The 22,106-nt window shown below is 45.6% G+C and overlaps 1 protein-coding gene across 5 annotated transcripts in view; it reads left to right on the top strand.

The window, feature by feature from the left end:
• Positions 1–22,106, top strand: part of LOC120908757 (mucin-19) — a 178,336-nt gene that overhangs the window by 140,610 nt on the left and 15,620 nt on the right. For all 5 annotated transcript variants that reach the window (XM_040320094.1, XM_040320092.1, XM_040320093.1 and 2 more), the window contains one exon: positions 19,153–19,204. In XM_040320094.1, coding sequence (XP_040176028.1) covers positions 19,153–19,204 — 52 coding nt within the window. The remainder of the gene's footprint in view (positions 1–19,152; positions 19,205–22,106) is intronic.

The following is a 22,106-nucleotide window of genomic DNA, read 5'->3' as shown; positions in this document are numbered from 1 at the left end:
GCGTGATTTATTCCCGAGCCCGACATTAGGCTTTCTCTCTTTTCCCCCGTTCTTAGTGCATTCGCAGGGGGGGGGACAAGTCTGGCAAGAAGCTAATAGTTGGGAACCGAAAGGTAAGCTTCAGTGTTCACAGTTGCCACAAGGTAAATGCTGCTACACGCCAGCAGAATGCATCATTCGTGCGACGGTCCGGTGCTGCGGTGGCACGTAACGATGTGACTTATCCTTGCGGTACTGTTCACCTGGCCGGTCGGCTGCAGCATTCCGATCTCGTCGTGCTGTGTCGCGTCCGAAACCGAGGAAACCGGTTGATCTTTATCGAACGGCAGATTGCTTTTGTCGCGTTCGCTGGTTTGGTCCGTTTCTGGTTCCTCTTTACGACCACGCATCGGATCGTATCGGTTCGGTAAGCTTTTTCGACGCTTCGTTACGATTCACTGGCTTTATGAAGTTTTATTGGGCTTTTTTGTATGGAAAGGGGAAACGTTCTGTTGTGGTTTGGTTTTATGTATTTGTTGGGGTTTGAATTTAATTTGAATTTTATAATGGTGGAAGCTAATACTGTAGTAAGGCCCAAACCGAGCCTTTAACGGACTGACTATGCGTGACTTGTTGAATTGTTAGTCAAAACAGAATAGTCAATTTTGATTGTTTGATGATGCTTATAGCAACTTTAAACTTTGCAGGTGTAGTTGTTCTTATTGAAAAAAGTCAACTGAAGTACGTTATTATCAAAAAAAAACACGTTTTAGCTCATTTTTGTAAAGACAATAATGGGTCATTAAATGGATCGAGGAATTTCACCTATTTTTTACATATTTTACCTTTTAATTCTGTTAAATATCGTTGTCGCGTTGGTCTTCCATCGTTCTTTCCAAAGCGCAATGTGACATTTTTAAAATTCAAACCATCACCATCGCGTTCCTTCCTGGAACAACTCTCCTCAATTCTTAACAAACTTTCGTCACGGCTCTTCGTCACCATTGTGATTAACTTTCTCGGTGGGGTCATTACCGCGCACCGCCAGGCGGCCGCATGTCCCAAAAGGCGAAGTAGTTCACAACTGTCGGGGACGGGAGGGAAATCCCAAAACCACCCACACCTATACCTTTCCCTTCTCAAACCCAAACGCCATCATGCCCACAATTCCTGAGCCCAAGAGCCAAGGGCATAAAAGGGAATGGACAGCAATCGTGTTACGTTTGAAGGTGCGCGGAAACCCTACCAGCGATGACAACAACCAACGCGCCAACAACGGTAGATCGCTTGGGATAGAATTTCAACTTCACTTTTCATTAGTTTTTCCACCAACTTTTAGTTACACGTCCGCTAGTCCCAGCCGTGGGGGAAAGGGCTTGTTGGGCCGGCAGGAAAGTTCTTGCTCCCCCCCAATCGGAGCTGTACTGCCAGCCTGCATATTTTACTGCCTGCAGTAAAAGGAGTTGAGGAGAAGGGGACACATAACCATTTTCTAATAAATTAACCCATTTCCAACACGACCCGATTACGATGTCCGGCTCCGATTTCGATCTTGTTCGCCGTTTCTGGGTCGTCTGTGTTGGCGGTGGTGGCGGCAGAGGCGTCGTCGCTGCGGTAGTTACACTGCAAACGACCCACAAGCAAGCACGTGAGAAAAAGCCATCGAAACAATTGATATCGCTGCCACCAGCCACCATCGACTCCTGCTCCACTCCACAGTGGAGTTGACTTCTCTTCGCGGGTGCCAGTGGAGTGTGTAGTGCATTGAATCTACCTTGGCTTGGCACACGGTTAAAATGGGGTATCTCATTGTGGACGAGAGGCTTATTAAATATTCATCATTTCGTTGTTTCGTCGGTCATACGGTTTGGGGAGGGACAGACCAAGGGGGGCTGTCGTTCGTATGCAGGCGGGAGGCAATCGGAGGAAATCATATGCAGCAAAGAACTGGGGGGAAAAATGGAGAGCGCTAGTTGCTCAGCTATGGAATAATCCACCCGGGGTTTATCTCACAAATCTCGTTCGTCCTCCCGCCCTTAACGGATGGGAAGCAAGAGATTATTGTTTCGTGCTTCATCATTTATATTGTACAAACGAGACATGAATCTTTAAGCAGGAGAAGAGCTCCAACGCGAATGGGATTAGGCTACACAGTTGTGCCCTTTATGAAGACAACACTTTTTGGAAGCTACTGTTGTTCCATCCATAGCTCTGGAGCGTTGATTAGATATTCATGATTTTATTACGTTAGAAAGGATTCTACCACAGCCCCCGACTGTCTGGAATGGATAGTTAAATTATCATCATCGTGGGCTACAATTAAATAAACAAAATCATGTAATGGGAGATGACACACCTAATGTTTGATTTTCCCTTTGCACGCGGCCCTAAAAGTCATGCTAACGAAACAACCATTCCCTTTCTATGTTCTCACGGCTGACTCCCAAGAAATGCTGGGAAGATGGAGAGAACGAATGCATTCTTTCCCCCGCACAGCAAATTCCGGTAATCCAATGATATTAAAGGATAGCGACCGAAAGGCACACAATCATTCCCCGACTGACATCCAAAACCGCTGCAACAACAAGGCGTGCGCTCGCGCGCCTCGTCGCCTGACGGATGACTTTCGCTTCCCAGTCCGGACACCGACACCGCCGGGTGGTAATGTTTGTTTGTGGGATGTTCTTTACTGTGGAAAATTTCTTCTCCCACACCACCAGAATGAAGCATTTGCTGGGCCACATATATCCAGCGCGACCCTAACTGTGGATGCACGTGTGTGTTTGCAGTTGGAGGAGAAACAAACAAAAACTCAGAGCATAGCCCCGGCTATCTGTACTTCCATGCTGCTGCTGCTGCTGTTCCTGCTGACAACCGCTTGTCTTCCATACGACAGCTGCTGCCAGGGAGAGAAAGCACAGAGAAAGACAGAGAGATGTTGATGTTTTCTTGTAACAACCCACCGGTTTAACAGTCTCGTGAAGATGATATTACCCGCCGGTAGAACTTTAAACATCATTGCTATTTTACAGCTCGGAGACATTACCGCAGTAGCAAGCTGACTGTAAGTAGGAATAGAGGACAAGTAAGTTTTATTGGAAAGAATTCTCTAGACAGAGACGGAACTGTATCATCTCCTGTTGCGGCGGTACGAACGCCGCCGCATAAGTGAAGTGTTATGTTCCTCCGCGTATGGCAGAAGATGAATGAGCCAAGCATGCATCGTGAGTGACTGGAACATATCTTTCAGCAAGACATTTTTAAAATAACCTTCCGCTGATGTTCCCTTCCGCTCGATTAGTGCATTGGAAGCGTCAAGAAATGGATGCTTAAAATCGTCTAGGTTCTTTGCGCCCTTAGAGCATTCCGAACATCTCTCCTGTGCCCTTGATTTGAAGATCATCTAAGATCTTCTCTTCTCCCTTTCGCTTCGTGAAGAACGTTTGAAGTTCGATGTACGGCAACATCCGGATACTGTAGGGCTTTCGGGTCTTCGTAGCAAAGGTGTCAGATGACAAGGACCGTACGTGGAATTGTGACGACTCTATTCGGCGGGCGCCGTGGCTATAAATGTGTGGATATAAACATCTGTGTGGATGCATCCTGTACAGCTATTCCAGCAACCAGCAACATTCACGATCACTTCAAGGTTTCGCTGGAATCTGTTCCCTGCGCGACACATAAACATCGTGACTCAAATTAAACTAAAATAGGTGATATAATTACACCATGACGCCTCCGGTAAAACGACTCGCGCGCAATGCACACCCGGAAATGGTGCTGGTGCAATATTTTACCTCCCAAAGTGGTCATCTGGTAAAGATCAGTGACATTTACGGTCGTAAAGCTTGACGGTCAGCGATGTAAACAGTGAGTCGCACTTGCGCTGGAACCCGGCGCAAAGCGTTAACCGTTCACCGTAACGAATAAGACATAAAATTGTAATTTACGGTGCACTTGAACTTAACACTGATTGTAGAGGGAGGTAGCGCAACACGTGTACGATCGCATCGGGGCTGTGATCGACGCTAAGTGATGATGTTATCTCCCACAATCGAACAGCGTGTTTCCACTTTTCCATTGCGCTTGTAGTGTGTAAAAGGGAAGTAATGTGTTTAGATCCTGGGTGCACAACTTCCAACGAAAAACTTTACGCATGTTTACGTCGTTCGCTTGATAAGCAATGTATGTTTGCTTCCTGTACACAAGTGTCGATAATAAGCTAATCAGTGTGATCTATACGTATCTATCATCAGTTTCGGGTGACATACATATTCGCGGGAAGTAATCAACAAACAGTCGGAACTTGCTAACTATCTGAGGAGCGTGCACGTTCGCTTCAGAAGTCGTCGTCGTCCACTCTTATCAAAGTACAGTAGCTGCTCGGTATCTGCAGCCTAGCAACACTCGGAGCTAACCCTGTTTGAGGATACACACAGTGGTCAATAGCAGCGTGGACTATCGTTGTTGTTTTGTTTGCTTTTTGTTGCCGTATTCCCGTATTGCAAGAAACGCATGGAGTCGTTCCACCACCAGCCACAAGACCAGCTGAGCAGCGGCCCGAAACGACCTTACCAGCTTGGATAACCTAGTTTCGCTTTTGTATTCTTTTTGATATTGACTACCGGTTATGAGCGGGTTGTGAGCGTGTGGTTTAGGTGGTGTTCAAACACATGATTAATGTTCTCCTTTTTACTCGACTGCAAACAGTTGCAGCTCTCCGCGATTCAATGCGCTTGTAGGTAGAGTCGGGTGGACCCAAAATTAATGTTGGCGGCTGAGATGACATTCCGCGCAGACAACTTGAAGTTGGAGCATATTATGTCATTAGACATTAAATAATTTGTAAAATGGCTTCCTGTGCTGAGCAGCCCAGCCAGCCAGTAGTTAGATCCACCCCTGTTAGATCCACCCATTCCAACGTTTTCATGGAACATGGTTTTGCGTGTCCTCCAAATAACGACGGTGCCCCCCAGAGGCGTAATGAAATGCAATTTGGCGAAACGCAGACCTCATGCGCAGGGGCGGATGATTGGCGCTTGCCATCCGAGATCTTCTTCGGTGAGTGCTCAGATGGGCAAAGCTGTCATTTTGGCGGCACAGATTATGGCGCCAGTCGTGTGGTGGGGAATTGTGGTGATGGTTTGCTGGAGTACCTCGCCGATTCGAATAAATTTTAGAGTACCTCTCCATCGCCTAGACGACTTCGTAGACACTTTTGGCAAAAGAAGTCAGCACAGTACGTTTCCGCATTGCTTACGCCTGTTGCCTTTTCGCGGGGTAGTGCCTTGGGAAGCAAGGGAGGTGGAGGCTTCAAACTTAATGACACCGCACCTGAGACGAATAATTAGATCATTGTCGGTGCGCCAGCTCACTGAATAACATCAGCCTCTTCGCTCGCAGTTTCTGAAAGTTGTCTCACCTCTTTTCCATTCAAAGCTTCCCTTTTTTTGAGTTTGGAAAGATGTCCCAGTTTTAAGCAATGGCAACGTCATAATGGGTTTCAAAACTCTTCTTTTTGTTTCAAAATTTCAACACAATGAACTTTGAATGAACCATGTCACGTAAGATGTCACAACCTTGGTAAAGCGTAAGTGCGCTCACCTTAAAATGGTTATTAAAACGCTTGTTCCCTGCTTTATTCAGCCACGTAACTGTGGACACTTGCTCTTGTAAACATTAACTGCACATGAACCTTGGAGTTAACGTACACACCTTCCTCAACGAACACACCGGCGCACATTCCATTTCGCCCTCAAGGTTACACATGTGTAACGTAACGTGTCACAGGTCATTGCGTCTTGCCCTCTGGCCATGCTTAACTCACGTTCGGCCCCGTAAATGACCCACGAAATGAGCCGAAGACACCCAGCCAGCAAAGAACAGGTTTCTACGTCATCGTTCTTTGACCCATTCCCTTCATTTGATTCGTTCCAGTGTGTGAAGGAATGCAAGGAGGAGCGACAACAAGGAAATTCTCTTTACAAAAGGGTCTTGCTCTCTCGCTTTTTAGAATTATGAACGACCGGTGGCGGGCCATCACATCCGGTGCAATGTCAACTCTAGGGACACCATCAGAACTATTTCGGGAGTTTCCCAAAAAACTATACACAATCACCAGCACCACAGCAGGTCGATTTGGCTGCTAATTGTAAACTCACGAGGGTTTTTCCAAACCAGCGATGTGCCCATTGCCACACTGTGTGCAGTTGTGGATTTTCCCACAGTTAATAAGATATATTGTCGGGGACTGTTTAAACCATCTTTATATGGCACCCCCGTATTTTCCAACTCTAATTTTGAAACTAATATTTTTTACAGATGTGTCGGATCGGTTGTTATGATTTGCCGGGTATATAGTTTAACGGCCTCCATACGAATCTGCTTGCTATTGAAGCAAAGCTGTTAATTTTCTCGTCTCGGCCGTTTCATGTGACCGTTTTCTCATCATTAGCAGCAAAGTAAGGCATATCTTCCCCGGGAAGTGTTGGGAAGGCTTCCGAATTTCGGGCCTCGGACGGTCGCTTGTACTTATGCTGACCCTTCCCTGCCCATAAATAAACCGTTCTAATTAGAGTTATCACTCACCTTCAGCCCTTTCGCCGGTAGCGATTACGCTTAACAACAGGCTGAATTCCTGGAACAACCCCGCGGGCGGATAAGATTCGGGATAAGACCCGGCAGCACGGATTGTTTTGCCACACGATCTCATATCTCATTCTACCGTGCGTGCTGCCAGGCCAGCTTTTATGCTTGCCATGCTGGGCCGTGCAATTTTAATGCCGTCATCCAACCATCATCCAGTAATTGCAGGCTCCATGAACCAACTGCTGGATGACGATGTGTGTGTGTGTGTGCAGCAAATCGCACTGCTGCTTGGGTCGTCTCAAATTTCAATTCGTTTGCAAAAGATTTGAATCTTCTTCTGGGCATCCGGAGCGCGGGTTCGCATTTGACATTGTCTTTTCTGTAGTTCGCTCTTTCTTTGCTCTTGTGTCTCCATGTTTCGTGAGTATCAATTTTCTCCGGCTGTTGTTTTATTCTTGCTATTTGGCCGGATGAAACGATTCTTCTGGCGCATCTTCTCGTTGAAACGACCAAACGTACAGCGTTAAATCTCTGCCCCTTGTCTCGAGTGCGTCCGTTTCGTCGCGAAACAAGCACCACCACCACAAGCATCATCATCATCATTCTAAGCTGTCGGTTTTGATGTTATGTTTGGCTGGTTTGCTTTGCTTTTTTGCACCGTAACTGTAGATGATGAAGATGATCCAAAAGTGGCGTCCGTCGGGTTGTACTTTTCATCCGATGCCATATTTCTGTTCTGCCTGCCTGGGCTGGGCTTTCTTTCCATCATGCGAAATACGTTCTAAAACAAGCGGCATGCGTTCGTTCATGCGGATGAAGCTAAACCCGGTCCCACCTTAGCCAGCAGCCTGCTTCTCGGTAGGTTCTTCTCACTTCCCAGAAAGGGTGTAATTATAAAGTGCTTGCCAAACTTCGAACGATGGACAAATTTCATGTTCTGCTCTCCTGAAGTGATGACCTTGCGTACAGGTAGAATTGTAACTAAAAATCATCATGTTTTACTTGAATTCTACTCCACGTCATATTTTCCACCCAAGATGTTGAACCAAAAACACTTCTACCACCTCTTGGCAAACCTCAGTGTGTCAAGAGCTTGTCAAAGCTTCGCATCAAACAGGGCGAAACTGGGCCAAGCTCGGTGGTCGTTTTTGCGTACAGTGGCGCAACCAACAATGCTGGCTAACTTCTTCACTTCCTACCGCAACATAAGAAAATAATTATCACCACTTCTCCAGCAAGTTATTGTTCTTGCGCACTTTAGGCATCCCGTAACAACAGCAACTCTACGCTCTTCTTCTGCTGCTTTGCTTTTGGGGAAGGTTCATGATGATGGTGCGAACCCCCATAATCATAAAATGAATAATTTAGAGCAAACCCGAGCCACTACACCGACCTTATTGTTAGACCTCCCAGCGCTCTGGAAAACATTGGCCTCCCTGGAATGCTCACCACCTTCACGCTGTCAATAACTTCCTGTTTTGTCCGTTCCCTCTTTTGCTCCAGAATTCGTTCAGCAGTTTCTAACACTCTTCTACTCGCTCACTAGCTCGCATTGGTACAAAGAATGGCTCCTAGAATGGGAGATTTTTTCCCAGGTTCTGCTCTATCTTCTCGCTTCAATTACAATTTCTGATTCGCTCCGGTGTCGGGAAGTTTGTACCGTAGCGACGTCAGCGTTTTGACGACAGTCAGCCCTCGCTGTCCTTATACCCGATGTGGTACCGAAGAAGGTGGAATCATTCCTGTTTTGTAGACACTGGGTCATGCCTTCCCGACGCATCGCGAGAACTATCCCGAGAACAACCTTTGCCCCCTATCTATGCCGGATGCTGCTGAGGCAAGCTAATATACTGTTGGTATGCCAGAGAAAAAGGTCGTTCAGGTTGTTGGTGGTTGGGCCAGGAAAGTTATGAATGTCAGCAGAAAACCGGAAGAATCGGGGGAAGAGAGACACAAAACCACACAAACACATACACACACAGACGTAGACATTAGAATGTATCTAATCACACTGGAATTGAGAGAGAAAAAGACTGTCAGACGTTCGGACCAAAGTTGCTGTGGGTAGCGGCAGACTGTGAAAGATTTACCGCAAGTTTTTGTTTTTCTTCGCCTCCGTCCTCGTGTGCCGGTTGGAATTGGATGTGAATAATTTATTTAAACATCAGCAAGCTTTTCTGCCTGCCAGCAAGCACAAGTGGCCTTTCCTAGCTGCTCGGAGAACTCTTTCCGAGCCATAACCCGACTTTGCGGATATGGGAATATTGATTTTAAGCGTACGCTTCCTGCACCCGTTCCTGCGATCTTTCAACTGCAGATCCTTTCATGTGGAACGTTCCATATGTTTATCTTCAATCCTCAAAGGGTCCTCGGAGGCATACGGGCCGTCCTGTGGCCTTTGAAACAGGAAGTTTATTTATTTCTTCAAACAACAGTTCTTCGCCTCTGCTCGCATTGGTTTTTTCGTGTCGTGTGATGGTTGAGGCAGTCATGTTCACTTACCAACAGAGGAGCAACAATGGTTGGTAGTAGTAGGTTTATTACAAGGAGTATATTACAGCGGGCATTGCAGGGAAATGTTTTCCACTGAAAACTCGTCCTCTCCCATCTGGCAGTGCTAGTACGAGTGAAGTGCAATTTATTTTCAAACCCACCCAAGTCTCCCACTTGACATTTCCAGATGACTAAAAGGCGAGTTTGTTATCCAACCTTTCCAATATTTGCTCTACCATCCGTTTTCCTTTTTTCTGTTTCGTGCACAAAGACTGGTACAGACTTTCCATCCGGTTTGGGTTTTGTTCAGAAATCGATGGCTTGAAGAAAGAAAAAACGCACGCTTCACCCATTACAGAATCTGTGTGACGACGCGGTGCTCTTGCTTTCCAATCCGTCCATCATACGGATCATTGACTATTTCTATCAGCACCCATCATCATCTGCTGTGCCGAGCGTAAATGGAAGCGATTTTAATAAACACGACCATTTGCAACCGTTTGGCGCACGGTAGTAATTAGTGGTCCGTCGAACGCTAACGACCCAGACGGCACGGCTTGGCTCGTTTAGGCGAAAGGCCTGTGTTAAATAATGTAGATCGGTTTTAGAACGCGCGCATGGTTGCTTGCTTATCCAAACAAATGAAACAAATGGGAGGGTGAAATAGTGAGAATATGACCGCAAAGACGTGTGGGATGTAAAATCCTTCCCGTTTATAGGAGGAAGGCATAAACCTCGCTTCTTCTCACCAGCAAGGGAAGACTGCTAACTGCTACCAGTGGAGCCGTTACGAACCGGATGCTGTCCACGTCTCCTAGTGGCTGTGCGTCAGCGGAAGTGACCCATGCCTACTCATCCGGAACAGAATTTCCTTCTCTGTGGTTTACCAAATGAGAGGGAAAATTGGTTGAAGAGCGGTGTTGTTTGGGTCAGAAAATCGTCAGCTAAAGCTGGGTAAATTGTTTTATGAAAGGAACAGATTTTTGTTTTTTTCTTGGCTTCTTTCTCTCGATTTCTTCCAATTTACAAACTTGGAACACAAGTACAAAAAGGTGTTTAAAACATGCAATTCGTCACCACAGCCTGGTGACAGCCCCAATTTAAGGTTTGGAATAAATTGACTGAAGATTGAATTTATTTACGGCGCTTCAATAACGTCTCTCCGGGACACCTGATGCGAAACACAAACCCATTGCGGTCCATTGAAGAAACCCGGCTTGAAATTGGAACGCTGCCAGTTTGACAGTTGCGCCCCTTCCTGGCGTCCGCGCATAGGTTCTCCTGGACGACGGGGCCGGAGCTGGATGATTGGGAAGAGAGATTGTTTTGCGGTCGATCGCTGCTCGGATGGTTTACCTTCGGTTGACGCGGTTGTGTAATCACTTGTATTCGCGCTTCTGCTGTTGCCTGCTCCCCCACTTCAGCGATCCTGGTGTTAACCCATTTCGCCTCAGCTGACACCACCAGCTGAAGATGGCGAAACCGCAAAACCCACCCCCCCTTTTGAATTGCAATTCATTCGATACCTTGACTAGAGCGTTAGCCCATCCTCCTAGTTCTTTTCTGTGGGAGATCTCTCAGAGGAGAAGAAACCCAAAAGAGTAGGAACACTTTTCGTGGTGGACATTGCCTGCACAGCTTCGAACGACGGTGAAAGTGTTGTTGTAATGCGATTCCACTTCGGCGTGGACGATGTAAAACTGTACCAATAAGCGGCGGCTGCATAATTCACGGCAAGGGATGGAAAGAATTCGTACAAGTTACGTCGCGGTTACACTTAACCTCCCTTTCAAAGGGTGGAACTGTGTTGGACTGGTGGAAACCGTACAGTTTGCATCATACTACCCCTTTTTGCCATGATCTAACGTGGAAGTCGATGTTGATTACCGCTCAGTAACGTGATTGCGTGCAGTTAGGTCCTTACGCGGTGGCGCTTTAAATTGAATTGCTGATGAATTTTAATTAGCAGCAGCAGCAGCAACAGCAGCAACATCAGCGATGCATAATCATCACATTTTCCCGAATGACGTTTACACTTCTAGTTTTGCTAGGGCGTGATCTCATATTCCCTCCGGGGATATCGGGATTCTTAGGGGTAATTAAAACATTCTCAAGCGTTCCCGAGCTGTTATACGGCACAACGCATCAATAAAACTGATTAATAAAAAAGTACATACCCTCGCACCACCTCACATCGTTTGTAAATAATAGTTTTCCATTCGCCAACCCCAGACGCCGCCGGATTCAAACGATGCCGGTTGATCGCGATCTCTCCCGCATTGCTTGGAATGTCTGACTGTTTCCTCGATATCAAGATCATTGTTTACAAGCTGCCACTACTCCGCCTCTGCCTTTGAGCCGGAGGCGGGCAGTATGGCCACCACATGTGGCTTTAATTATCGATATCGGTGCTGCAAATGATGTTTGCTTTCTGTTGTGCAAGATCAAACCACAAATCTTCGATCGATTCACTGGAAGAAATTACAAATTCTCTTGATGCTCCGCTATATGGCTAAAATCTTGCTGACTGTTGGAACTATATTCTATGCCCTCTTTGCACTGTGCACTGTGTGACGGTTTGTTGAATAAATCTACTCACTTACACCACTTAGTGTACAGGTGAAGTGGATTTGACATTGCCTTCGTAAACGCCGCCCGCTTGCAAGAGCTTGTCGGCACTTGAAGACGGTGCAAAAGCCGGCAATTGTATCGTTATGTTTGACTACAACCGTCCTACAAATCCATCCGTGATCTGTCTGCTGGTGCTCGATGCCGGCGATAGTGTGCAATTTCGTTACGAACAAAACCGCCGCCCGGATTTGCTTAACCTCCATCGAAGAGAGTTACGTGCGAATTTGTCGGATATCGATCGAACACAACCCAGCAAGCTTAGTTGCTGTAACCACTTGAGCGAGCTATGGTGAATGGTGATGGACTATTGCACAGAATTTTCAAAGGAGTGTGTGCCATCAAAAGCGTGTTTTAAAACAGGTCAAGGTTCTATGGGCAGAAGATAGGCTTAACGACACTGTTTTGTTCAGAACAATGTCCAGAAAATTGTATTACACAATTTCAAATTTTAACCGCTGTTACTAGTGGAAGATTTATGTTTCGCTCTTATCGTGCACTTCAAAGTTCCTGGAATCAACTCGAAGTCTCACGACTGGCTAATGCTTATCTGTAATTATGAAGGGTTTAAAAAGATGTAAACACGTTCACAACAGAGGTCGCTCACAAACCCTGAATCTCATTAAATGGTTTAAAAACTCAATTTCATACTGCTTTAAAATTCATGAAAATAATCAACACACGGTAATGAAGTGAGCCTTGAAACATTGAAATCAAGAGTGTTTTGGCTTGTAGAAAATGGTTCTTCAAATGAAACGGAAAACAGTATGCGAAGGTTCTAAATAAAGCGGACTTTCGATTCAAGCGAAATGTGTTTCTTGGATAGGTGCCAACTGTTGATCGAAAACCATCAGGCAACGTTCTTCTTGAATCTAATGTACCCAGTTTTGATGTCAGTTCGTGCAATTCGTCCAACAAGAAATTAGCTACCAGTTACAACGACCTCTCTGGTACGGAAATCAATTTCCACGACTCAAACGAAATACCACGGATCAATGCTTTTGTTACAATGCAATTTTTTTTTTTTTTTTTTTTTGGGTAGTTTTAAACCACATTTTTTACTGCACGTTTGCACAACTACAGTTCCTTGCCACCCCATTTCTCGTCGCTCTATCGGCGCCAATGCGCCAAGCATGCAAACACACCCACCCCCCAAAACAAGGTCGCCCAACGGTCCAACCATACCAAAAGAGACCGCCGTGCGAGTCAATAGCCCGCAGTAATGCAGTCCTCGTGTGTGTGTTTGTCGCTTCCTAAAACCTCTCTTTCTCTCCTGTCTCGTCGTGGCAGAAGCAGAAGGTATAAACATAAACATTAGAGAGACAGCGCTGTGAGCGTCCAGCAGCAGCAGCAGCAGCGAAAAAAACGGCCCGACAGGTCAACCCCATCGGAGACGTAAACAATGTGTGTGTGTGGGGTTGGCTTGCGTGACAATGTTGTCGTCTCTTGAGTCTTCAAAACCACGCTAGACATCCATGCGAACCAGCGGAAGGGTATGTCCGGCATCCGGCAGAGAGGACAAGCAGCAAAGCAGCAGCAATAACCTCGGCAGAAGGTTACAAACGGCGAGGAGAAATGCAACAGCAGCAGCGAGGATGGCGATGGGGACGATGCACCATAAAGGCAGGGGAGGAGGAGTAGTAGTGTGGCTTTCGGTTCGTGTTTGTGTTTGTGCGTACCAATCATAACATCGAAGCGAAGTTGCCCGAAAAGTCAAACAGCAACAAAAAAAACCGTCCATAACCGAAAAGAAACACACATAAACTCTCCTTTGCAGTAAAGCGCGGCTTTCTCGCCGTCTTATGCAATCGACGGCGAACCGTAGCATGGAAAAGCGAGCATAATGTGTGAGTGATTATTGGGGCGCCTGCCCCTGATGGTGCGAAGGGTGCGCTTACCGGGTGGACCACAACCATCCCATCAGCTTCACAGTGTTTGATCCATTTGTTTGGGTGTTGCTGTACGTGGTACGGGGTGCTCTGCTGCATTTCCTTCTTTTCTTATATCACCGAGCTCCTCCTCCGCCTCGAGTGAGCCTGGGTTGCATCGAACGACGAAAAAAGACTGTTCCGCGCGTTGCTTTGGTAGCCACTTTTCCGACCTATCCAACACTGACCGCATCGTGGTGGCAAAATTTGTTTCGCTCGTTCAAACGTATGATCGATCGCTTGCAGATTTTCATATCATGCTTATCGTTTTTTTGCACCTTAAACCTGCCGCTCAAGCTTGATCGCCCAACCAAGCTCGACCCTTCATTCAACCCTTCGCAGGGAAAGGGTGTAAGTAATCGACCGGAGCACAGTGCCAGTGACGACTTTGTGTTGCGTATCACTGTGCCTTCCCTAGGCAGCCTGAACTAATTTTATGCTTCACGCGCTTGCAAGCATTTTTTGTGTGTGTGTTTGTTGCATTTCCGACTTTCTTACTTAATGGCGAACTTAATTTCACCCTCGTAGCTTGATGCAATAGAGCAAATGGGTTGGAATGAATGAGGATTTGAGCTTTTTTATACCCTCTCCCACTCTCCCTTTTTCCTACAATGTTTAATGATGGTTGTCAAATTAGTCGAATTTGCTCAGTACACTGGTGAACAGACACGCGTAGAAATGGTTTGATTTAATCGCACAAATTGTTTGTTTTCCCTTTCTGTTGGCGAATTCAAAGCAAGACGTTTTGGCTTTTTTATGTTAAACACATTTTATGGAAATTAAATGGTTTAAAGTATGATTTCAAGCTTTAATGCTACTTAATTTGATTTTTCAATTGTTTTTTTTATTATTGTGTTTTCCTTTTTGAGTGTTTTTGTTCGTATTATTTTCCACTCTTTCATTGTATTTTTTTATGGCGAGTATATTTTGTTTTATTAAACAAAATAAAAAATTTCAAAAATAGTATTATTATGTTGTTTTCAATACTTTTATCTTCTTTTTAGTTCATAATTTATTTTGTACTTGTTTAACTTGTCTTCTATTTGCATGTGTATTTGTATTTTTTGGATTTTTGAAATTTATTAATCGAATGATTTGATTTATTGCCATCTATTTCACATCAAACATTAACATTTGATCAGTGAAAATGGTTGTAAAAAGCAAAAGTAAACAATAACAACCCTAAGGCTATCAATTATGTACATACTTTTAACACATTTTGCCATTAACTTGATTGATTGTGGCACGGGCGCTAATATCACTCAAACGTGCCGGTACGACATCTATGTACAATTTTTTCCATCGCACTCCACAGCACTCGTTGTAAAGATAATGCGCTGCTTGCATGCAAAAATAAACCTTTTACCATTAACCATTTTTCCTAACAGCGGCGTGGCACTGTTTCCCGCTGCTCCTGCTAGCGTACGCAAATTTGTACCGGAGAAAGAGGGAAATAAAAGATTGATCGACGCCATGTGATGGCGTTGGTGTGTACGTACCAAAAAAAACATCGCCAGAACAGAAAACACGCCCAACCACAAGACACAATTTTGATCCAATTTTTCTTTTCGCGAGCGCGCGCGTACACACAGGTTTTACATTGAACTCGCTGTACCGAATATCTCTCTCCCACACTCAAGTTCTGCTGGGAAACTGCGTCACGCGCCGTGTGGGAGACGTGTATTTTGGGCATGCTGGCCAGCAATGAAGAGAAGAGACCGTAAACGAACTCAAGCACATCTGTTCTGCGGTATCGGACAGTGGGCAGAACGAAATGGGTTTTTGGGTGAGCCGAGACACCGAACTGGCACAGCATTTCGATACAATTGAATGTATTCGATTAATCAAACATGGCAAACCGGAGCAGCAATACTGATCATCATCTGTGTTACGGTGGTGGGAGTTCATCTGTTCCCTCCTGTGGACCAGAATTCTGAACAACCATGCATTCTGGTGCTTATCTTGCATCAGTTCCTGTTTGCTTTTTCCCTTATCCCACAGTAGCAGTGGCTGGCTACTGGCACGGCTGTCAGAGGTTGTGGTGATGGTATGTCCTGCTCTATCCAACCCCAGAACCAGATGGGCGGGGAACCATCTTGCCAATGCAAAGTTCCCATCGTCGTTGTCCTTCTGTGTGCGCACAACACTATCTTATGTCTGCAGCTCGCATGCTATCTCGCTAGCTTACTGCCGTCCTTTTATGATAGCAATTTTATAATATTTGATCTTTGCCAGATAACCTGAAGAAAGTAGCTAGAACCGCGAGCACAGCAGCACGGTGCACTATCCATGCTACCGGTATTATCTCGACTTTCTGGGCCCGAGTCGCTGGGCTAGAGTTAGCATGGTTCTCGCTAATGGATTTCTGATGCAGTGATGCATTCTTGATACGAAGGCATTGGCTGTTGCATTGCAGAGCGCTGTGAGATGGAGCAATTTTAATGGTTTAAAGGGGTAAGATTACCAATTGACCTATGCTTGAGAGGAGTCGATTTGTGCTATTTATAGGTGGCTTTTCGGTCAACTGGCTAAGCTACTAGTCTGTCTCTACCGTACGAAGAAATCTCGCATTTTTTTGCATTGACCTCTAGAAAATGGCACACACATTAGACAAAACAGATCGGACCATCGGCTCTGCAATTGAGCGGTGATCTTTCGTCCATGCCTGCAAGATTCATCCGCAACCCCACAATCAAATCGTAGTCGCGCAATGATTGAGACGATCGTAGACGATTTCCGCCGCAGTTTTGTCGGACGATTGGTGATTATTTGCTATTTTCGAAATGAACACGTGTGTTTGTGCTCTAGAACAAACCAGCGCACCAGCGTTTTCATGTGCAATGTACTGTTGGCGTTTGCTTGCGTTCCGTTGCGATACTTGCCTCCATCCTTTTTTTTTGCTAAATGGAAAACAGATCGTTCGCCTTTTCCTTTACACGCTCTCACACGCGCTGGCCAAGTCCAAGTGTAAAAACAATTCCATCGGGGGGAAATTGTGGTGTTTATTTGTAGAACCATTGATTGGCTTGCTTTTGGACTCTTACGAATTGAGAAGACGTGCTGCGAGGGCAACAAGCACGAATTACTGCTCACTGGCAGCGTAGAATTGGATCGAATTAGATCAACTGTGGGCGGGAAAGATCACGTAAAATGTGGCCACGCGGGATATGAAGAAGTAGAACGGAAAATGAACCTTCAGTTTGTTATAGTACATCAATTAACTGCTCTGATTAGTGTGAGGTATATGGTAAACGTCAAATTGCAAGAAATATCCCTCTTAACCATTAATCGACAGTCAATCTCAATATGGTAATTAGGTGGTAAAATTGCGATAAAACTATTATTAGAGTAGTATTATTGTGACATTTTCCTTTCACAGCTCGTTGCCGGCAGGCACCAATCCATCACGCGCACTACGCCATTTTTTACACCACGTAATGGGGAAGACCTATCCCTCCACGAACGATGCCATAAAAATGCATACATGCACCAGCTTCCTGTTTCTTGTGCACTGCTGCTGCTGCTGCTGCGTATGTGTGAATCAGATGCTGAAATTAAGGAAGTTCGCCACTCAATCAAACCGGCGCAATGCCTCACGGGTGTTGCGGTTATAGTTTATTTTAAACTACTCTATTAATAAACCGAAACCTCGGTGTCCGTCTTCGCCACTTTCTCGTGAGGGACAATCTTAGCCGCGCACGGTACTTGCTTGTCATGGAGTCTTGCTGAAATGAACAGCTCTCGCGCACACCGTTTGGCGTTTCGCAAATCTTTATTTATTGTGTGTTTTTGGGTTGTTGTTTTTTGTATTCCACTTCAGTGTGTCTTTCTGACCCGGCATGATGCGGGACACACGCTTTTGAGATATTTTAAACGATGTGTTACGCGTCCGTTGTTTTGCGACACGTAAGGCACGCGCGCGGCTCTTGCTTAGAGCCGTGGGAATATGGCGCGCTTTCCACATTGTGGTGAAGGGTTTAAAGCGAGATTCGCGGCAGTTTTACCGTGACTCACCGTGTTTTTGACCCAGCCAAATGTACTGTAGTCTGTGGGTCCAGATGTGTCACGCTGATGTTGACAAACAGTTTCCTCGCGCACTTATTCACCGACTATTTGTGGTCCATTTTTGACGGAAAAAGGGGTTAGAAGATGTTATGATACCAAGATGAGGGGGCTTGCCTGTTACAGAGAGCACTTTGAAATTACGTTTGCACCTATTCTTATCTCGGAAAGGTAATCTTGTTAGCTATTACGGATTTTACGACCTGCCGGCATCAAACACAACCCGCAAAGCCCGCGTTTTGCTGTGTGGTCTTCTTGGTCGGTAGGGCAATTTCCACTCAATTCTCACTGCCATTTTGAGAGCGGCGCCCTTCACACGCTTTAGAGCTTAATTCCTCGAATGTGTCCAGCCATCCTGCCGAGTTCTTCAGCATCCTGTCCAATCGGATCATTTGATCTCCAACCTGAAGGCATAATTTCCTGCGCCTAATTGTGTGTAAGTGTGTGAGACCACCCGGAAGGAAAGAACAAAACGTCTCCGTGAGGCTCGGCTGGATCGCTGGTTAAATTATTATTAGAATTTCTTTCCCATCAATGGGTCTAACAGGCCTCTACAAGTGAGCAAGCCTCCGTGTTTGGGACACAGTTTTACCTTTATTTGCTCACTTGTGGCCACCGCCGACGCCGCTGTCTTTGGTGTAATGGATTTATGCCGCAATAAAAATCAAAAGCATTCTGTGTACAATCTGGCGGTACCTTTACCGTGCGGAGTCCTCTGTTCTTTACAGTGCCTTCCTGGACATACTGAGAATATCTCTCTACCGCATTCAAACGGCTTCCTAGGAATGAGCGCTTGTATGTGTGCGTGTGCTAGTGCGTTAAAAAGGAATCGTTTAGGATGCAAGATACCGTCTCTCCTGCGAGATCCCAACAGGTAAACCTTCCAAAGGTTTCCTTTACGACAACGAACTGGTCACTAAACCGCCCTGCGATGAATCTGCCCACAGCAAGCGGCACCCTCCCTTTAGGTTAATTTATGAAGTGAGATATCGACGCCATCCCTGGCAGCAGTTGGCGGACATTTCGGTGGACATAAAATATTTACTTTCATTGCCCAAGCAAGCCATCAACCAGGGGTATTCCTCGAAAAAAGAAAGCCACCTCAATTGAACGGATACTAACCGGGGTGGTCAGTCGTCGGTCTTGTTATGTGCCTACTGAGAAGGTCACATCTCCCCCGCTGAGTGCTTTACCAACAAGAAGTAAACACAATGTTGATGTCTACCTGGCCCTTCAATCATTTGACGACATTACCGACAAACTTTAACGGTGAACAGTAAATGTGCAAAAAGGAAAAGCAACAAGCTACGCAACTCAATTAGATCGTTACACTTTCTTCGCCCTGATGGCACGAATTACCTAATTAATCATGGGAAATGTATCCTCGAAATTACCTCGCCAGGCCGGCGGCAAACAACACAATTGGCAGTACAATTAATATCCTTTTTTCCCCTGTTCCCATCTTTACTTGCAGCAACCTAACGACGGATGACCTGGAGCTGTCCGCTATTTTTACATCGAATGCGGTAAGTACGCGGAAGCGACCGGTGTCGGCCGGTTGCCGGCAGTGTCTTAATGGGCTACCAATTCCTTCTAAGCAATAGCTTCGGGCTGGATAAATTTGATGTTTGGTGGAAATTAACTTTCAACGTTGTTAGCTGTTTGACGTCCTGATAATGATTCTAAGAATAATGTGGTGTTAATTGATTTAGAATTTGATAGGAATCTTCGTTCGTTTTTGCGTTATAAGAAACACCCTATCTAGTGTTTTTTATGTTTAATTCCTGAAATTCAAGGCATTTCTTTCTAAACTTTTTATGTCACAAAGAGGCTACAGATCATTGATTTTATTGCATATCCAATTGGTATTTACCTATTTGTTTCCAATTTAAACACAGAAGTAGATTACGCTTTCATAGAGCTATCGATAACTCTTAGGTTCTGTGCATCACCCGGCGTGAGATCAAATCTGGTCAGGATCAAACACTTTCAACGATTTCGCGTCTGATAATTGGGTTCCCATGTAATTATAAGTCTTTTAGTAGTCTTGTAAATGGAGGGCCTTACAAAATGAAAAGAGCTCGTTTATCTTGAGCTTTATTGATGATATATAATAGCGCCAAATCTATGCAATGTTTGAAGTAAAATATATTACTCCAATGGCTTTTTATACTAAAAAATCGCTATCGATTTCGACTCGCTGTCCCCTAACAACCAACGATCCTTTACTTTTCACACCGGGTACGGAAATTCCACTTGAGTGGGTCCTCCCATAAAGTATCGACGCTAGCTGTCCCTGAGCTGGATTATCATCATCATCCACCCTTATGTGTTGTTGTGAGCTTCGCGTTACTCAGCGCACAAGAACTTTCCCCAGGGGCGTGCTGTTTTGTGATCAAAACCAGCGTCATATGGCTGCACTCGATGTAATGCAAAGCTTTGCTCATTTTTACCACACTGCATTCCACTTGAAGCGGAGGAACCATGAGGTTGATGCAGGAAATACCGATAGTCGACAACAATTTCCCAGTTGACAAGGGTGCAAGAGTGCCATTCTTGGCGAATGTTGCGCGAATCGTGGCTCCAAAATGCATTTCGAACGTTTTGAATGATGAAGAGCGAATGGGTGTAATGCTTGTTGTCACGCTGTGCACTGTTTAATGATGATGCAAGAAGTTTGATGCGTTTTGAATTGATTTTAAACAAACCTTTAATCGTTTCTTCCTGTCTCAAGTCTTAAAAATCCCTAAAAACGCTCCATTCTGTTGTTGTTCTTCAATGAAAGATTACATCCACCTTACGGTGTGTTATCCTACGGGATCCTTGAGCCATCGAAAACAGATGGCTCACACAAACACCTACATCTGCCCCAGCCCTTCCACGTTCGTCTCGTTCACTCTGCCACACCAAGTTTTATCCCATCGTCCATTCCAAACAATAACAGCATCCAACTCCTCATCAGCGTGCGCGTTTGCTTTGTTCTGTTCCTTCTCTCTGTTTTTTTTTTCTTCTACGCGGTCCTTGCCACTTTTCGGAGTTTTTCGGATCGCCTCTCTCTCTCGCTGCTCTTCTCCAATTCTTTCGCTTTTCCTCTCGTTCTCCGTTTGGAAGGTGGAATACATCAAAGAGTCTGGAGCATGTGCAACCGAGACACCGAGCCAGTCGACGGTCGTTGTGCCGTGCCCGGTTTCGGTGCGAAGTGTATTGAACTGAGCTGACGTCGGTGGCCTCTCCCTGCTCAGCTTCAGAGCCCATACTCCTAGAACCGTTTTCCCTTGCCCAGGCACACACACACTCCAGCAGCTGCTGGGCTATTATCCTCCTCCAATGCTCTGTTGCACTCGATGGTGGCTGTTCTCTCTGGCCGTTTTCGTGCGGCGCAGTTCGCTCTCGCTCTTCTCTCACTCTCTCTTTGCCTTTGGTTTTGGTTGCATATTTGGAGGGTCCGGTGCGCTGTAGTGCTTTCGCCTGATCTCAGATCCGGTTCCGGAGTGGTCCGGTGCTGTACGCGTACTGCCACAGGTCTACATATCAGCCGCTGGAACGTAACGCGCTAGCACGTGCCTTTTTGTGAGAGGAAGGGGGAGATACACTGAACATGAAAGAAGGGTGAAGGGTGTTTCCCTACTATTCAGTGTGTTCAGAGTGTATGTGAATGTGTTGTATCCTTCATATCAGTGCGGTGACCATATCCATATACGAAGCAAAACAAATTGTGAAACCGTATTTGGGACGTAAAGTTCCGGTGTCTGTGTAGCGGTTGTGGTGGGGCCTATCGATTATCGAAGGTGGAGAAGCAATAAGCATAATTCATCGGCTATCCCCCGCCCACAGGTTCGCTCGCCACTCGTCCTACCGATTGGAGGACCATCGACGTAACGACCTGCTGGAAGTGTGTTACAGTGTGTGGTTGGCAGCGTTAATTCATGCAGACCGGAACTGCAGTTATTTAACAGTGTGTGTGTATGTGTGTGTTTGATTTTTAACGCTACCCAAATTTGAAGCTTTTGTTGGTTCCTTGTTCTATTGAAAAGGTTCCGCAACCAAAAGGGTTTCAGTGTCTGTAAAGTGATAAAACAAAGAGCGATTTAACGCCATGAATTGTGTAAAGAGTTTGGAAAGATTTTACATCGTGTCTTGCACAATGCTCGGGAAAGAAGTTAAATTCCACCATTTCTTCTACAAACAACGTATCATCAACTACAACTAAAGTAGTAGTGCCGTCGAGCTCCAGGGCAGCATCTTCACCGAGGTGAAGTGGTGAGTTATCAGAGTTTCCTTTCTGCTTTCCCCGGGAATTCAATTTTGTTCCAATTTCTGTGAATGTTTGCGTTCGCAACAGTATCATTAAACTCGCCATGCTCTAAGCATCAAAACTGTTCATTTTGCCATCCGATGCAGCTCTTCTTTGCCCGGACGAGGAGTATC

This window comes from Anopheles arabiensis, chromosome 2 (assembly GCF_016920715.1).
Source record: "Anopheles arabiensis isolate DONGOLA chromosome 2, AaraD3, whole genome shotgun sequence".
NCBI lineage: Eukaryota > Metazoa > Arthropoda > Insecta > Diptera > Culicidae > Anopheles > Anopheles arabiensis.
Note: the sequence above shows the minus strand (reverse complement) of the source record. Positions and strands in the feature narration are given on the sequence as shown.